The 17,534-nt window shown below is 37.9% G+C and overlaps 1 protein-coding gene across 4 annotated transcripts in view; it reads left to right on the plus strand.

Moving 5' to 3' along the window:
• Positions 1–17,534, plus strand: part of SYNE2 (spectrin repeat containing nuclear envelope protein 2) — a 314,324-nt gene that overhangs the window by 141,819 nt on the left and 154,971 nt on the right. For all 4 annotated transcript variants that reach the window (XM_043472258.1, XM_043472259.1, XM_043472261.1 and 1 more), the window contains exons 35-45: positions 587–688; positions 1,642–1,842; positions 2,615–2,786; positions 3,317–3,429; positions 4,559–4,761; positions 5,487–5,606; positions 5,705–5,996; positions 7,054–7,205; positions 8,097–8,406; positions 9,580–9,744; positions 12,694–13,035. In XM_043472258.1, coding sequence (XP_043328193.1) covers positions 587–688; positions 1,642–1,842; positions 2,615–2,786; positions 3,317–3,429; positions 4,559–4,761; positions 5,487–5,606; positions 5,705–5,996; positions 7,054–7,205; positions 8,097–8,406; positions 9,580–9,744; positions 12,694–13,035 — 2,172 coding nt within the window. The remainder of the gene's footprint in view (positions 1–586; positions 689–1,641; positions 1,843–2,614; positions 2,787–3,316; positions 3,430–4,558; positions 4,762–5,486; positions 5,607–5,704; positions 5,997–7,053; positions 7,206–8,096; positions 8,407–9,579; positions 9,745–12,693; positions 13,036–17,534) is intronic.

The following is a 17,534-nucleotide window of genomic DNA, read 5'->3' on the forward strand; positions in this document are numbered from 1 at the left end:
GCTATAGTAGTGAGGGCGCTGTATCTTAACTACTAGACCACCAGCAACTAGTGACTAGAAGCTATGCTCTGGCTCTTGTGTTTTTTGAAAAAGAATTTCAACAAAGAGACATAAAATAGTGAAACAGGTAGCTGTCTCTTTATTAAGAGAAAAGTATATATGGATAGGCACATGGATGGCCTCAGAGGAAGACAGGAAGAGAGTCGTGCAGTTATATGTGGTTCAATGTAATATAAAAATGTATGTATGCATGCATGATGACTACAATATACCAAGTCTGATGCTTCAAATTTTTTTTTCTCTAATTTTGGTCACTTTATTCACTTTTAAGTTCATATATCCATTTTTATACTTTTGGAAAAGACTTTCAAAATGTGTTATTGCCAGAGTGTTTCATTCAGTTATAACATATGCCTGACTCATGAAGACACTTAGTTTTGTATCTCCCAGGACTCTGTCAAAAATCAAGTGGTTAGGGAAAATTTAAAACTCTTTTAGTTGCCAAATATTTTCAGTAGCAATCATGGGTACCAGAAAATAAAGTATAAAATAAAAATATATTTTCTATTGACATTGTGTGTTTTAGGAAGAGTTACAAGTCCATGAACAAAAACCTTCAGAATTTTCTAAAAGAGTGGCTAAAATACAGTTCCTGCTTCAAAGCAGTGAAATACCTCTTGAATTACAGGTAAGAGAATTTTTGTTTAAAAGTTGCAATTAAAAATGCTCTCTATCCTTGATAGTAATATTTATAAACCAGAATTCTAAAACTTAAACCTAAAATAAAAACAGGGTCATTATTTGATTCACCTTTATTTGTGTCCAACAAAATTTTTAACAGTCAGCATAATTTATTATATTTGTTCCAATTTAGAATGAGTAATTTTTTGCATTGTTTTATTCTTAATTCACTTATTTCACGGACCTCTTGTGTGGAAGGGGAGATGTTACTGTGCTCCCATGTAAAGTAACAAAGGTTTCCTCATTAAGTGTTCTTGGGCATAGGAGGGAGTAATATGGCTCAATGATTCCAGGTTTGTTAGTTGCTAGACAGAAAAACAGAGAGATTGCCCCGACTGTGATTTTCTGTTGTATGGAGAGATTTGTTATACTTTTACTTAAATCAAAATGCAAAAGTGCCCGAACATGAGCTGTGGAGTCAAACTTTCTGGGGGAGGGCCTTGCTCTGCCACCTGCCAACTTTGTGCTCTTGGGCAAGTTGCTTATCCTTCTCAAGCCTGAATTTTGTATATAAAATACTTACCATGATTCTATGTACATAATAAACAGTAAATGCTGGCTATTTACTTTTTTATATATATGCTTTAATATTATTTTCCAATGAGCACCATGAGATAGTGCCTCAACTGGTATGCTAAATAAAACTTGTTTCAAGGGGAAGAATTCAGTTCCTCTCTTAGAAAAGAATTAGAATGTCAATTTCAGTTTTTCATGTTACTCTTTTTTTTTTAACAGCAATATTTAAACTGTTGTATCATCATGTAGAACAAGGAAAAATCAGAGAGAGCTGATTTCACGTTGAAATGAACAAAGTTTCAACTCATTCTTCAGCAATGCAGTTGTCTTAAAATCTAGTTAAATCAAATCCGTGACAGTACTTCACATGTTTCATAATTTCAGGTCATGGAGTCTTCTATTTTGAACAAGATAGAACATGTGAAAATGCGTTTAACAGGAGGATCCACCTGTGGTGCAGTCAGTGGCAGCACAGCTGAGCTGAGGGAGGATCTCGACCAGGCCAAGACCCAGATTGGAATGACGGAGTCTCTCTTAAATGCCTTGTCTCCTTCCGACAGCTTGGAGATCTTTACTAAACTAGAGGTACTTGCTAGCTACTTCTCTTCTCTCAGATTTATTTTCACACTTATTTCTGATGGTCTTATCCTTTTGAAACTAATACAAATAATTATTTTAAAAAATGAATGCCTAGGGAGAAAAGTCAGAAAAACAATTTGTGTATGTTTCACCTTTTAATTGGAGAAGGAAATGGCAACCCTCTCCAGTATTCTTGCCTGAAGAATACCATGGACAGAGGACCCTGGTGGGCTACAGTCCATATGTAATATCAAATAATTATTGACCACAAAGGAATTAAAAGGTGAGTGAGTTAGTGAAAGTTGCTGAGTTGTGTCTGACTCTCTGATCCCATGGACAGTAGTTCACTAGGGTCCTCTGTCCATTGAATTCTTCAGGCAAGAACACTGGAGTGGGTTGCCATTTCCTTCTCTAGTTAAAAGGTGAAACTGTAGAATACATTTATTGGGGCTTCCCTGGTGGCTCAGCTGGTAAAGAATCTGACTGCAATGTGGGAGACCTGGGTTCGATCCCTGGGTTGGGAAGATCCCCTGGAGAAGGGAATGGCTTCCTGTCTGGAGAATCCCATGGGCAGAGGAGCCTGGTGGGCTATAGTTCATGGGATCACGAAAGTCAGACTTGACTGAGTGAGTAAGCACATACATTTATTATCTAAGAGAAAGCAGATCCACCCAGTAACAAATTATCTAGGTTTTAATAGAAACAATGGATACCTAATATTCTGTGTGTAAATTGAGCCCGTTTTAAGTATTGGTTGTTTGTTTGTTTATTTATTTAGGAGATTCAACAACAAATTCTACAGCAGAAGCACAGTATGATATTACTTGAGAATCAAATAGGTTGTCTGACTCCTGAACTCTCTGAATTAAAAAAGCAGTATGAAAGTGTCAGTGATTTATTTAATACCAAAAAAAGTGTTTTGCAAGATCACTTTTCTAAGTTACTGAATGGTGAGTGCAATGCTTCCTTACTGTTTCTGGGAATATTGAAAAGTGAATAGGTACTGTGAACACAAGGGCTAATTAATCTAAGCTTCACTTAGAGATGATGGTTGCACAGAGCCTATTTAAGGAAATAATATTCAGATTAATCTTTTGGGAGCAAACACCACTGATGTATGCCTATTATAAAAGACATGTCTTTTGTTCAAGTCCCAGATCTTTATTTCATGAAGGAGAGGCACCTGGGTCCTAGTGTTTGACCTGCCCACTGTGGTCAGAGTTGGGGAGATGCCTCTGAGCAGGCTGCCCTTGTAGGTTTCTGTGTGTGTCTTGTATGATTGGAAAGGAGGTTTGGTATAGAAAATATGCCACAACTATTGTGTAGGTTCTTTTAACCCTCAAAATTACATTCTAGTTTATTACCATTTTACAGTGACTTGTACCTATGGCATGGGGAGCAAGTTTCAGAATCTCTCAATTTAACAACGTAGGTGAAGTCGTCTTTGAATAAATACAGCTTCCTTTGTTTTTTCCTACAGATCAGTGCAAGAACTTTAATGATTGGTTTGGCAGCATTAAAATGAACCTTAAGGAGTGTTTTGAACCATCAGAAACGAAAAAGAGTGTGGAGCAAAAACTACAAAAACTTTCTGTAAGAAGACATATATAAATTTCATTCAAAATTTATCAAAATTAAAATACTGGAGGCAGAACTGTATATAAGTAGATAGGATAATAGTTATTTTGACTTAGTAATTTCTGTACATAAAGATAATATTTACAAAAAAAATCTGACCTTTTCTCAAATATTTTGACACTCTATGTTTACTGGGTAAAGTTGCAAGTGACTTAAACAGAAAACAGTTTTCACAACTATTCTAAGATGCTGTTTAACTTTAATGTTTGCTGGTGAATTCAGTTGTGTTGAAATCATATTTGATAAAAAGAAATAAAGGCTTTACTTAATTTGGCTCCACTCAATTTCCTGTAACATATTGCTTGACTTTTTATAGAATCTCTTCCCAGCCATATTTTTTCTAAAAATTGTAATTGAATTTTAATATACTGCTGATGAGAGTGAAGTAGAAGGTAGCCTGAGATAAGAGGCATTAATAGGACATTTAAAATGTATATGGCACCCTCAATTCTTGATCACTTTATGGTAGATTATCAAGTATTTTAGGTGATAAGTTATGCTCTCCAGCTTATTGATGGCATTAAATGTCCCCAGTATATTCCTTGCTTTGGTGATAACCATTCTTTATCGACGGAATCATTTTTCTTCTCTTTTTTTCATTTAGAGTTCCAACTTTTTTCTTTTCTTTAAATTTGCTCATTCCATGGGTCTCAGCAATTGATACTCAAACATTGAAACCCAGACGTTGAAATAAAATTCTGATTTTGACAAAGTTGAGTAGAGAATAGGCTGTCTGGTTTTACATATTGTTTGCCAGAAAGGTGCAAATAATTAGGAGAAGTTGAATGGAATATGGCTTTCCCAGTCTCTCTCCCACTGACCCACACGGTGGCATCATTTTGCTTGATGTGATTCCTGGAGAGTCAGAGGCAAATGCCAATGTACACACACAGTCTGGAACTAATATAAATAATCTTTTGATAATTTGCCATTGGAGTTAGCTGCATCTCCATTGCTCTTCTTTTACAGAGGAAGTTATGAAGATGGCTTGTCTGTGTGCTGTCTTGGAAAAGTATCACTGGGGTGACAGGGACCACACTGAGGCTTGCCTGTAGGATATAATTCACTTTTTGTCTTTCTTAAGGATTTCTTGACTCTTGAAGGAAGAGGCAGTGAAATACAGCAAGTGGGAACTGTACTGAATCATGTGAAAAAACATCTGCCCAAAGCACCTGTTAAGAAGCTTAACAGTTGGATCGTAAGTCAAGAAGTTGAATTAGAAAAAATGGAGTCCATATGCCAGGCACGAGCAAGGGAGCTGGATGAGTGCGTGCAGCAGCTACTGAGGTAGGAAGCAGAGGTGATCTTTCATAGTGAACTTACTATGAAAGTTTACTCATATAAACTCTTCGTGTGTACTCTGCCTCAGTGCAGCTAGCAGTGGGATACATATACACACGAATTTCAAAAATAAAATATGTACTTTCAAACCCGTGTTTGCCACTAGGGATACAGAGGTTTGGAGAATTCTTCAAATTATGGCAAAGGTTCAGGGGAGAGCCCACAAATATTTTCTGTTTGTTTCTTATTCTTTATGATATATCTCATGCTCATGCTCATCGCTAAGTCATGTTCGACTTTTTGTGACCCCAGGGACTGTAGCCCGCCAGGCTCCTCTGTCCATGGAATTCTCCAGGCATGAATACTAGAGTGTGTTACCATTTCCTCCTCTAGGGGATCTTCCCGACCCAGGGATCAAACCCAAGTCTCCCACATTGACAGGTGGATTGTTTACCACTCAGCCACCTGGGAAGCTTATGATATATATTTATGGCTTATTAGAATTTCACTATAATACATGCTATTATTATACAGATTTTAATGTTATAATTTTGCCTCTAAATTTGTTATTTATCACATTATTTTGTATATAATGTTACAGTTTTTTTTATAAAGAATAATAAAAAAAAAAAGTAAAAAACCTGGTTGGTTTACAAGATTTGTGCCAGTCTTTTCTTCAGATAGACACTTTTTGCTGATTTCATATTTTAACATCTGTGATGTTGTTTTAGACTCCAGAATGACCACAGAAACCTGAGTAAGTGGTTGACCAATCAAGAAGAAATATGGAAAGAAATGGAAGGAACACAAGAGAAAACTGAGCTGTTTTGCCAAACTCTAGCTAGAAAGAGGTATGGCTGATCTTGCACAAAATGTGTTTCTTGGGGATATGGTTTCTGAAGGTGTGTCGTGGCTCCTATAATCTTCCAATGATATTTGGAATTTACAGGGAACAATTCGAATCAATGGCCCAGTTGAACAACTCTGTGAAGCAATATGGGATTACTGAGGAAGAAGAAATAGTAACGGAATCAACACATTTGATTGATAGATACCAGACATTATTGAGACAAATATGTGAAATTGACAAAGAGGATAAGTTACCTCCTGCCGAGGACCAGAGTTTTAGTGATCTTGCACATGATGTAATTCATTGGATAACAGGGATTAAAGAGTCCCTTATGGTTTTGAATTCATCTGAAGGCAAAATGCCACTTGAGGAAAGAATCCATAAAATAAAGGTATAACTGTGGAAACTGAATGTCAGAGGTCAGGATGAACTCCAATTTTTAAAAGATTTAGAGGAAAATTGCAGAGATTTGTTTGTTAATGGAAAATTGGATCACTGTGGATTGGGTGAGAAATTCAGATGACTGAGCTTACAAAAGAGAAGGGCTGTGATGGATCTAAAATTATTTTAATGCATATAGAAAGGAAAGGTATATCCTCTCTTTGTGAGAACAGTGCCCAGTTATTATCTATCTTCACTGAATGCAGATATGAAATAAAGGCTATAAATTAGAACTGCAGCAGGTAGGAGTTTGCTAGGATGTTAAAAGAATAGATGTCAGTACATCAGAGGCATTGGCAATATCAAAGGGCTGGAGAAGAGTTCATTTTCAGAGTGGATATGTATGGTTCCTAAAGGGTATTAGATCCTGAGTGGGTTGAGTATTTCCTGGTTTATCAGATACTAACTGTGGAGGAAGATAATGGTCAAGTTTCAAGGGTTAGTTTGATGTACAGAAGCAATCAGAATTGTTTGGGATCACATCTGAAAGGTTTTCCAGAGAAGGTGAATCTGAAGTAGTGTTTCCAAGAAGAGAGGAACTTTATTGGGGCAAAAGAGGAAAATCAGAGTACAGGGAATGAGAATTAATTATGTCGTGCTGGAGAAACAGGAGTTGGCCTGTGACACTGTGCATTTTCCTTTAGGAAGCCGGATACCCACTCTTAGGTGTATAAAGGCGTCTTGTTCAGGTTGTTACCCCAACTCTTTATTTATAAATAATGGTGCAGGTTGGAAGGAGGATTTGCCAGGGATTTTTTTTGTACATAATTTCTTTAAGTACAATTGAGAATTGAGAAGAGAGTAGGTAATGTGACAGATGTTTACTGAGAAGCAGTTCTGTACAATGTGAAGGATATCTTTGTATTTGGGGCATATGTAAAAGTGAAAAGGAAATTTTGAAATATACTCCACAGTTAGAATCTCTGAATGATGTTTATAAGTAAAAAGATATATGTAATCCCCAAGTAGTATGAATGAGATTTTAAGATCATTTTTATTTAATTTAGGAAATCATTTTACTAAAACCTGAAGGGGATGCTAAAATACAGACCATCATGAGTCAGGCTGAGAGCAGCCAGGCTCCAGTGGTTCCAAAGACCCTCACTGATATCAAGAACCAGTGGGACAACACACTCCATTTGGCCAACACATATCTAAGGTAAAGGGCATGCCTTCACCATTTTCATGATTTTTCATTTCACAGTGAAGCCATAACAAGTGTGTTTTGTCTACCTTCTGGATGTAGATATAATATATCTGTTGGAGAGAAAGTAATGTCAGGGACAACCACAGTGTTGAGGCAGAAACAGAGACTAGTTCTCTGGATCAGACATGAAACTCACTGTCATAACTCCGTTTACTTTGGCTGGTGCATCAACCCACCATTGGTAACAAATTAACATTGTCTATCATTCCACCTTTAATAACCTCCTCCTGTACCAAACCTCCTGTCCCCAGACAACCTCAGTGTTTACATTACTAGAGGATAATTTATGCTTTTAAATATATACGCTAAGAGAAACGTTTATAAATGTCTGAATTACGTGGACATAATTCTGGTGAAAATTCTTAACTCGTTTCACATCAAATCATGATACATTTAATATTCGGTGGAAATGTAAATTTCATATTTTTATAATGAAGCAGTCAGATCAAAATTAAAATCAAGCTGTAGGAAACATAAGCTAGTTACTTGGCCAATATACTGCTAGCTTATTTGTTTTACTTAAAAAGAAAAACATAGAATAATTATATTTAAACATAATAAAAACTGGAATAGTTTGAAATCTAAATTATTAAACATTTTTCCTCAGATCAAATTATATAATGAAAACAATGGTTTTTTAAAGTCATACTACAACTAATTTTTATCTTGATTTCTGAGTTAAACTTAGGGCCATTTAGGATGTTACAATGCCAAAGAGGTCTCCAGGAATAATGTACAGTAGTGTTATTTTAATGCTTTTTATAATAATGCATGTTGTATTATATGATGCAAAATGCTGTTTTGTTGTGTCATTTCATTTATAAACTATTTTGTAAAATTTAGCCATCAGGAAAAGCTTCTACTAGAAGGCGAGAAGTATTTGCAAAGTAAGGAGGATCTGAGATTAATGCTCACAGAACTAAAAAAGAAACAAGAAGTGGGCTTTGCTCTGCAACCTGGTTTGCAGGAGAAGAAAGCTCAATTAAAAATTTGTAAGAAGTTCCTCCAGAAAGCACAGGATTTGACATTCTTACTAGAAGAGTTAAAATCTCAAGGAAATTACCTCTTAGAGTGCACTAAAAATCCCAACTTTAGTGAAGAGCCGTGGCTGGAAATCAAGCATCTACATGAGAGTCTTCTTCAACAACTACAGGTGAAATGCTCAAAACAAAACTTTAAGTGATTGTCCTCAGTATGCATAATTATGTACTATTTGTGTATGGGACCATTTTTTAGTTCTTTTGGAAAATCCAAAGCTTAGATACAAATACTAGCTCCACAAAATGGAGGAATCAATTTGGTCAGTTTTGCTAGAGAAATCTAGTGTGTATTATTTGATGATAATGTTATCTCCTGTCATCAAAGTTCTCCTCTTCAGGGATTAGAAGGTTTAAAATTTTTTTTCCAAGCCCTCCACAGTGAAAAATGTGGAGTCCTAACCACTGGACTGCCAGGGAATTCCCTTAGGCATTTTTATGTAGGTGATAGTGTCAAAATTGTCCATGCAGCATCCATCCATCCATCCATCCATCCATCAGTCTATCATTGCATTCATCCATCTATCCATCCACACATCCATCTGTCATCTATTGTGATAGTTGTATCCATTATTCTGTATAAACTTTATCAGGTTTCTCCCTTGAGTCTTTCCACATGATCTACAATAAAAGAATTAAGAAGTAAAATGTCATTTTGTCATGAAGCATAGTATTATCTTAAGAGAATTATTTATATTCTTTGCACAATGAAAGTTGGATTCAGTGTAAGGTTTGCCTGGATTAGAAGTCTCACTTACACAGATAGCAGGAGTTGTGCAGAGGTGAAGATGATGCTCACTTGGCTGTAAGTTATTTAATTGCTGCTTTTCTCATCAGGTGTGGTCACCTTATTTTCTTACTCCAGGAAGAGACCTTGACAGTGGTTTTGCTCTTGAGTTAGGATTACTTTTCCCCAACTTTGGGGTTTGATTCTTAGGAAAGGAATCTGAGGTTAGGTTGATTTCACATAGTCTCATTTCTGAGAAGGATAATTGAGGGAGCTGCTTTATTATGGATGTTTGTGATTTGATGATATAATTTGTAGCCATTTTCATTTTGTAAACCTCTGACAAGTTGTTTTTGGGAGTGAAATGAAAACAAAGAAACATGGGGTGGGGAACGAATAAATATCTTAACACTAAAAATTTTACTTAACTCTGGATGATTTATGGTCTTATTCCTGTTTCAAGATGAACCCTCATAAAATAAATATTTATGAACAATTTAATTTTTTCTGAATGAGATAATTCAGAGATCTAATTCGTACATTGTCAATGTTTTATCTTTAGGATTCTGTGCAGAAACTAGAAGGTCATGTTCAAGAACACGACTCATACCAGCTTTGCGTCACAGACCTAAACACTGCATTGGACTATATCTCTAAGGAATTTGTCTGTTTTTCTGATAGGCCTGTGGATGAAAGAGCAGTTGAGGAAAAACTGCAGAAACTGCAGGTATTAAGCAATATCCAGAAATGATAGGCATTTAAAAAAATCAGTATTAATCACAACTTGACAAATCAGTGTCCTTGATCAGAAATTCAAATGCTGAAAGGAAAGAAATAAAAAAAGAAAAAGAAATTAAAATGCTGAAAATGCTATTCAGATAACTGTTGGATAAAGTCCTATCTGGTCATGAAAAGTGGGAATGTTCTTCGTTAGTGAGCAAATCCATTTAAATTTGAGTTGGACGGTATTCAGCCCTCTGGACCCTCAGAGATAATTCCACTCATGACCAGTCAGCAGCTGCTGGAGATCTCTGTCTTAGGAAAAAGCACAGTGATTCCAGGAGATAACTGGGTAGTCAAATGGTGCACCTAACGCAATAAGGCCAAAGGGGAAATGGTTCAATCTTGCAATCTTGGGAGTTGTGTAATTTTCACTGTCTTTATTTTCATACTCATGGACTATCTTAGAACTCTCTGCAGATGGACAGCTTTTAAAATTCCCACCCTCACTTCAACAACCCCTCAGCTTACACAGTAAGCATTGCATCTCTTTACCCGCATTCTCAAAACACATTCCTTGGAAGCTCACTGTTTGCACAGTCAACACATGCAGTATCCTCTGGAAGAAAACAGTGAAGCATGTTCTTTACTTTACTGTGCTGCTTTCACAGTCCTTTGGAGATTACATGGGGTGAGTCTCAGGAAGCACTAGTGGCTTGAGTTTGGGAATTTCTGATCTCTTCTTTTTAGGAACTTGGGAATCAAGCAAGACTCTCCCTTCAGAATAGCTTGACACTGTCACAAGACTACCTCCCCCTCCCCTTTTTTTTGGCCACATGGCATGCAGGATCTTAGTTTCCAGACCAGGGATTGAACCTGAACCCCGCTGCAGTGGAAACGCAGAGTCTTAACCAATGGACCACCAGGGAAATCCTACCTCCCTTTTTAACAGTGATAATTTGACAAATGTTGAGTGTCATCATGTCCAAGCCTCTGTTTGGGTGCCTCAGTTCAGTTCAGTTCATTCGCTCAGTCATGTCTGACTCTGCAACCCTATGAATCACAGCACACCACGCCTCCCTGTCCATCACCAACTCCCAGAGTTTACTCAAACTCATGTCCATCGAGTCGGCGATGCCATCCAACCATCTCATCCTCTGTCGTCCCCTTCTCCTCCTGCCCCCAATCCCTCCCAGCATCAGGGTCTTTTCCAATGAGTCAACTCTTCGCATGAGGTGGCCAAAGTATTGGCGTTTCAGCTTCAGCATCAGTCCTTACAATGAACACCCAGCACTGATCTCCTTTAGGATGGACTGGTTGGATCTCCTTGCAGTCCAAGGGACTCTCAAGAGTCTTCTCCAACACCATAGTTCAAAAGCATCAATTTTTCAGCACTCAGGTTTCTTCACAGTCCAACTCTCACATCCATACATGACCACTGGAAAAATCATAGCCTTGACTAGACAGACCTTTGTTGGCAAAGTAATGTTTCTGCTTTTTAATCATTTGGGTGCCTCAGATACTGAGAAAAGTATAAGACATGAGCTATAGTTGGAAGGAATCTCAGAAACTATCAAGTTCAGATTCCTCATTTTATATATGATGAGCTAAATGACAGAGCGGGGGCTACTACTTGGGTCTTCTGACCCCACTAGACTTCTGTACTTGAGTGTCTCATAGTTATTTGTGGTTCAGCATGTCCAGAAAATAACTCGTCATCTCCTTCCTTTTCTCTATACCCCGATTCCTTTCCTGTGAGCCTGCTTCTTCTCCTCTGACTCTGGAAATCTACACCATCTCTCAAGGCTGCGGGTCGGAAACCTGGATATCCTTTCTTAGGCTGCCCAGTCTAGATGGACATCAAGAGTTGTCTCTTTCATCTCTGGGTTATCTCTACAATTGGTCTCTCTGCTCTCACCCCCATTATCGCTGCTTTAGAGCAGACCCTCATCTCACAGATGCCTGTGTTTGTTAGGTGTCTGAATAGGCTCCCTGCCTGCGGTGTCATCCTCGCTGGTGCAGCTTGCCCCTGGCCACCTTGTATCTATCCAAAATGCAATCTGGAACTCCCTTCTTCCAGCTGAAAATGTTTCAATGACCTGTGCATATTTGTTAGCATCTATCTTTCCACATCTATTACAATTGTCTGTTTACTTCTGTGTCACTCTCACTAGGCTATAGGATTGTTAAAGGACTATATTTTACTCATCTATGTAATTTCAAAACTTAATCATATTACTCGCATGAATGAATGAATACTTATTGTGTAGTCCATTAGAACAGCGAGTAATAAATACAACATAGTTCACCTAGTAACTTTTAGGCTTATTCTGTTTCAGTAGTAACTTCCATACCTGCTATAGTTTATCAAATTCCTTTTGAGTCTGGAAGTCTCAAATTCGCTTCATTCATTTAAGCATTTAGTAAATATTGATTGAGTTCCTGCTTTATTTAAGATATTGCATTTGATTGATTTAAGCTTTTCTCTGAATTTTAAATGTTAGCGCTAGATTCATATAAGCACATACTAAATGATTTTATTCTTTTTAGGGCCTTGCACAAAGTAGGCACTTATTATTTAGTGTTTTGGTTGTGTTTGATTTTAGTATTATTTATATATTAATTAGTATCTTGAACAAAATATATGCTCAACAAATAGGTGTTGGCCATTTCCTATGTTCTAGGAATGGGTTGTAAACATATTCTTCATTACTTTTTATAAATGTAATCTTATAAAACCTTCTAGTATCTTATAAAAATCTGTTGGGGAATTTGATCTGGGTCACTACATTAGTTTAAATTTTGCCCAGCGTTTCTTCTTTGTGATATGGGTTGATACGTTTCTTACAAAGCTTCCCACTAGTGAAGCAGAATACTCTATAATTTACAAAAGTCAACCAACTCTTGTGATAATTGAACAGTGATACTTTGGTGACAATCTTTTCTCTGCTCACAGGAACTAGAGAATAGTCTCCATTTACAAGATGGCACATTAGAGAAGATTTTAACTTTAGCAAAATCCATCAAGCAAAATACATCTTCAGCAGGACAGAAGATGATTAAAGATGATATAAAATCACTGAAGTGTAAACAAAAAGAGTTGGAAAACAGACTTGAATCTGCTAAGCAGGAGATGGAAAACTGTCTCAACAGCATTCTCAAATCAGAATGCTCAACAGAAAAGAAAGCAAAATTTCCACTGCCAGGCAGAGAGGAGCAGGTCACTTCTGATGTACAGGAGTCCACTCAGGACTCAGCTGCAGTGGAAAAGTTGGAGGAAGACTGGGAAATAAATAAGGTTAGTGCTTGTGATTGCAGCTCTAAGACATCATGTCTGCAAATGAAGAGGTGTTGTTGTTGTCGTGAATCAAGCCTCCTGATTTCATAATTAAACCCTCAATGTGCTGGCTATTTATGATGCTCACTTGTAAAAAGAGCCCTTAGGAAACTGTCCAGGATTTCAGCGGTGAAATATTACTGTTCATCTGTTAGAAATGTCAGTCATCAATTTAGGCTTATTATTCTCTCTGATATGTAATCAGATACAGTTTCTTAGGTCAAGAGCTCAAAAGCAAATTAGAGAAGGCAAAAGAAAATGTGTTTTACCCATTTCCTTAGGGAAAAAAAAATCTAACAGCTCTATTTTGGTGGGTCTTTTTTTTTTTTTTGGTTGATTTCATAATGAAATCAGAGACTGTTTGGAAGGATAGGTGCCTTTCTTTATCTTCTTACATCAACCCTATACTGCAAATGTATTTTTAACTGTTGTCAGGTCATTTAGTGTGAGAATAATAACATTCAGGCTTCTGATCTTCCCTGGGGAGAAGAAAGAAGAATATCGTTTTGTTTTCATTCTAAACATCCAAATGGGTATATTTCCCTGTGGCTCTTAAAGTGCTTTCTCATAGGTGAGAGATTGAAATGGAAAAGGCGCAAAGAGCTATCCAATAAACTACATTTGAAAGAGTTTCCCTGTTTGGCAGCCTCTCACAGTCCAGGGTCCATTGGGATAACAGAGAAAGTTAGCCCTTTCATTGTCAGCAGTTTATGGAATATGTGATACACAGGGATAAAGAGAATCTGCACTTCTGTTGTCTTCTAAGAGCAGAAATACATGGAGGGACTTCCCTGTGCTGGTCTAGTGGTTAAGAATCCATCTGCCAATGCAGGGGAGCATGCAGGGTGTCTGGGAAGATTTCACATACCTTGGGGCAGCTAAGCCCATGCACAACTACTGAGCCGGTGCTTTAGAGCTGGCGAGCTCCAACTACTGAGCCTGAATGCTGTGGCTATTGAAGCCCTCATGCCCTAGAGCCTGTGCTCCACAACAAGAGAAGGCTCTGCAATGAGAAGCCCACCCACCGCAAGAGAGAGGAACCACCCCTGCTTCCACAACTAGAGAAATCCCACGTGCTGCAACAAAGACCCAGTGCAGCCAAAAAAAAGAAGAAATGCATGGAGGACTAGAGGAGCCAGATAGCATTTCCTAAAATGTGAAACAAGGTCAAATGCCAATGGAACATGTCTCTGACATGAAATCCCACAAACTGTGTTGGATTGAGCTAACAAAGTGTGTGTTAAAAGCTTAGGGCCCTGTGATGAGCCTGTTGAAGGAACTTCAACAGCCTGTAAAAGGAACTTTCTTTATGGTATTTAAAGAGCTGTAAATAAGTAAAAGAGGAAAAATACTTGAGTACTTTTCTATCCTAATACATGACATTGATAAGTAGATTTGCTTAATAACTTTAAGTTCAGCTTCTCAGACCCATGTTGGCTGTGAACTCCCCAAATTCAGTAGAATATATTCAAAACTAAAGATCACAACTCAATAATAAAAATTTTTGTTTATTAAGCTTTTACTTACTCTTGGGTGACAAGCTATTGATAATTTATGCTACTTCATTAGAATGCTTCTTTTTTTAAAAGCAGATGGAAGGAACTTAAGTCTTCAAATAATTTTCACAAGCCTGTACTAGAGGAAGTTAGTTTTAGTTTCTAATAACACTTTTAACACCTTTTCCCCCCTCTATTGTAAACATGAATTTTTTTTTTTTTTTAATATGGAAAGGCATTTTATTTCAAATATAGCAGTGTGTACATGTCAATCCCAAACTCCCAGTCTATCCCTACCCCCAATCCTGTCCACCTGGTAACCATAAGTTCATTCTCTAAGTCTATGAGTCTATTTCTGTTCTGTAAATAAGTTCATTTGTTTCATTTTATTTTAGAGTCCACATATACATGATATATGGTTTTATCTTTCTGTCTAGTTACTTTCTTTTGTATAACAGTCTCCAGGTCTATCTATGATGCTGCAAATAGCATTATTTCATTTTTTTAAAAAATTTATTTTAATTGGAGGGTAATTACTTTACAATATTGTAGTGGTTTTGCCATACATTGACATGAATCAGCCATGGGTGTACATGTGTTCCCCATCCTGAACCCCCCTCCCACCTCCCTCCCGATCCCATCCCTCTGGGTCATCCCAGTGCACCAGCCCTGAGCACCCTGTCTCATGCATCGAACCTGGACTGGCGATCCGTTTCACATATGATAACATACATGCTTCAGTACTATTCTCTCAAATCATCCCACCCTTGCCTTCTCCCACAGAGTCCAAAAGTCTGTTCTTTACATCTGTGTCTCTTGTTGTCTCGCATATAGGGTCATTGTTACCATCTTTCTAAATTCTGTATATATGCGTTAGTATACTGTATTGGTGTTTTTCTTTCTGACTTACTTCACTCTGTATAATAGGCTCCAATTTCATCCACCTCATTAGAACTGATTCAAATGTATTCTTTTTAATGGCTGAGTAATATCCATTGTGTCTATGTACCACAGCTTTCTTTTCCATTCATCTGCTGATGGACATCTAGGTTGCTTCCATGTCCTGGCTGTTGTAAACAGTGCTGCGATGAGCATTGGGATACACGTGTCTCTTTCAGATCTGGTTTCCTCAGAGTGTATGCCCAGGAGTGGGATTGCTGGGTCATATGGCAGTTCTATTTCCAGTTTGTTAAGGAATCTCCACACTGTTCTCCATAGTGGCTGTACTAGTTTGCATTCCTACCAACAGTGTAAGAGGGTTCCCTTTTCTCCACACCCTCTCCAGCATTTATTGTTCATAGACTTTTGGATAGCAGCCATTCTGACTGGTGTGAAATGATACCTCATTGTGGTTTTGATTTGCATTTCTCTGATGATGAGTGATGTTGAGCATCTTTTCATGTGTTTGTTAGCCATCTGTATGTCTTCTTTGGGGAAATGTCTGTTTAGTTCTTTGGCCCATTTTTTGATTGGGTCATTTATTTTTCTGGAATTGAGCTGCAGGATTTGCTTGTATATTTTTGAGATTAATTCTTTGTCAATTGCTTCATTTGCTATTATTTTCTCCCATTCTGAAGGCTGTCTTTTCACCTTGCTTATAGTTTCCTTCGTTGTGCAAAAGCTTTTAAGTTTAATTAGGTCCCATTTGTTTATTTTTGCTTTTATTTCCATTACTCTGGGAGGTGGGTCATAGAGGATCCTGCTGTGGTTTATGTCGGAGAGTGTTTTACCTGTTTTCCTCTAGAAGTTTTATAGTTTCTGGCCTTAAGTTTAGATCTTTAATCCATTTTGAGTTTATTTTTGTGCCTAGTGTTATAAAGTGTTCTAGTTTCATTCTTTTAACGGTTGGGTACATTAAAAGATGCTTGCTCCTTGGAAGAAAAGCTATGACCAACCTAGGCCACATATTAAAAAGCAGAGACATTCCTTTGCTGACAAAGGTCTGTCTAGTCAAAGCTATGGTTTTTCCAGCAGTCATGTATGGATGTGAGAGTTGGACCACAAAGAAAGCTGAGTGCTGAAGAATTGATGCTTTTGAACTGTGGTGTTGGAGAAGATTCTTGAGAGTCCCTTGGACAGCACAGAGATCAAACCAGTCAATCCTAAAGGAAATCAGTCCTGAATATTCATTAGAAGGATTGAGACTGAATCTGAATTTCCAATGGCCACCTGATGTGAAGAACTGACTCATTGGAAAAGACCCTGGTGCTGGAAAAGATTGAAGGCAGGAAGAGAAGGGGATGACAGAAGATGAGATGTTTAGATGGCATCACTGACTAGATGGACATGAGTTTGAGCAAACTCCGGGAGTTGGTGATTGACAGGGAAGCCTGGCGTGCTTCACTCTATGGGATCGCAAAGAATCGAACACAACTGAGCAACTGAACTGAATATTCCGTTGTATATATGTAACACCTCTTTTTTTTAAAAAAAATTTATTGGAACCTTTGGCCACCTGATGTGAAGAGCCAGTTCTTTGGGAAAGACCCTGATATTGGGAAAGACTGAAGGCAAAAGAAAAAGGGGGTGACAGAGAATGAGATGGTTAGATAACATCACCGTGTCAGTGGACATGAATTTGAGCAAACTCCAGGAGATAGTGGAGGACAGAGGAGCCTGATGTGCTGTAGTCCGTGGGGTCGTAGAGAGTTGGACACAGCTTAGTGACAGAACAGCAAATCTTAATTTTGTAATACTTTCTTACTTAGCCCCGGTAAAGACATGTGGGCTTCCTTATAACTCAGTTGGTAAAGAATCCGCCTGCAGTGCAAGAGACACTGGTTCAATTCTGGGTCAGGAAGATCCGCTGGAGAAGGGATAGGCTACACACTCCAGTATTCTTAGGCTTCCCTTGTGGCTCAGCTGGTAAAGAATCTGCCTGCAATGTGGGAGACCTGGGTTCGATCCCTGGGTTGGGAAGATCCCCTGGAGAAGGGAAAGACTACGCACTCCAGTATTCTGGCC

This window comes from Cervus canadensis, chromosome 6 (assembly GCF_019320065.1).
Source record: "Cervus canadensis isolate Bull #8, Minnesota chromosome 6, ASM1932006v1, whole genome shotgun sequence".
Classification (NCBI taxonomy): domain Eukaryota; kingdom Metazoa; phylum Chordata; class Mammalia; order Artiodactyla; family Cervidae; genus Cervus; species Cervus canadensis.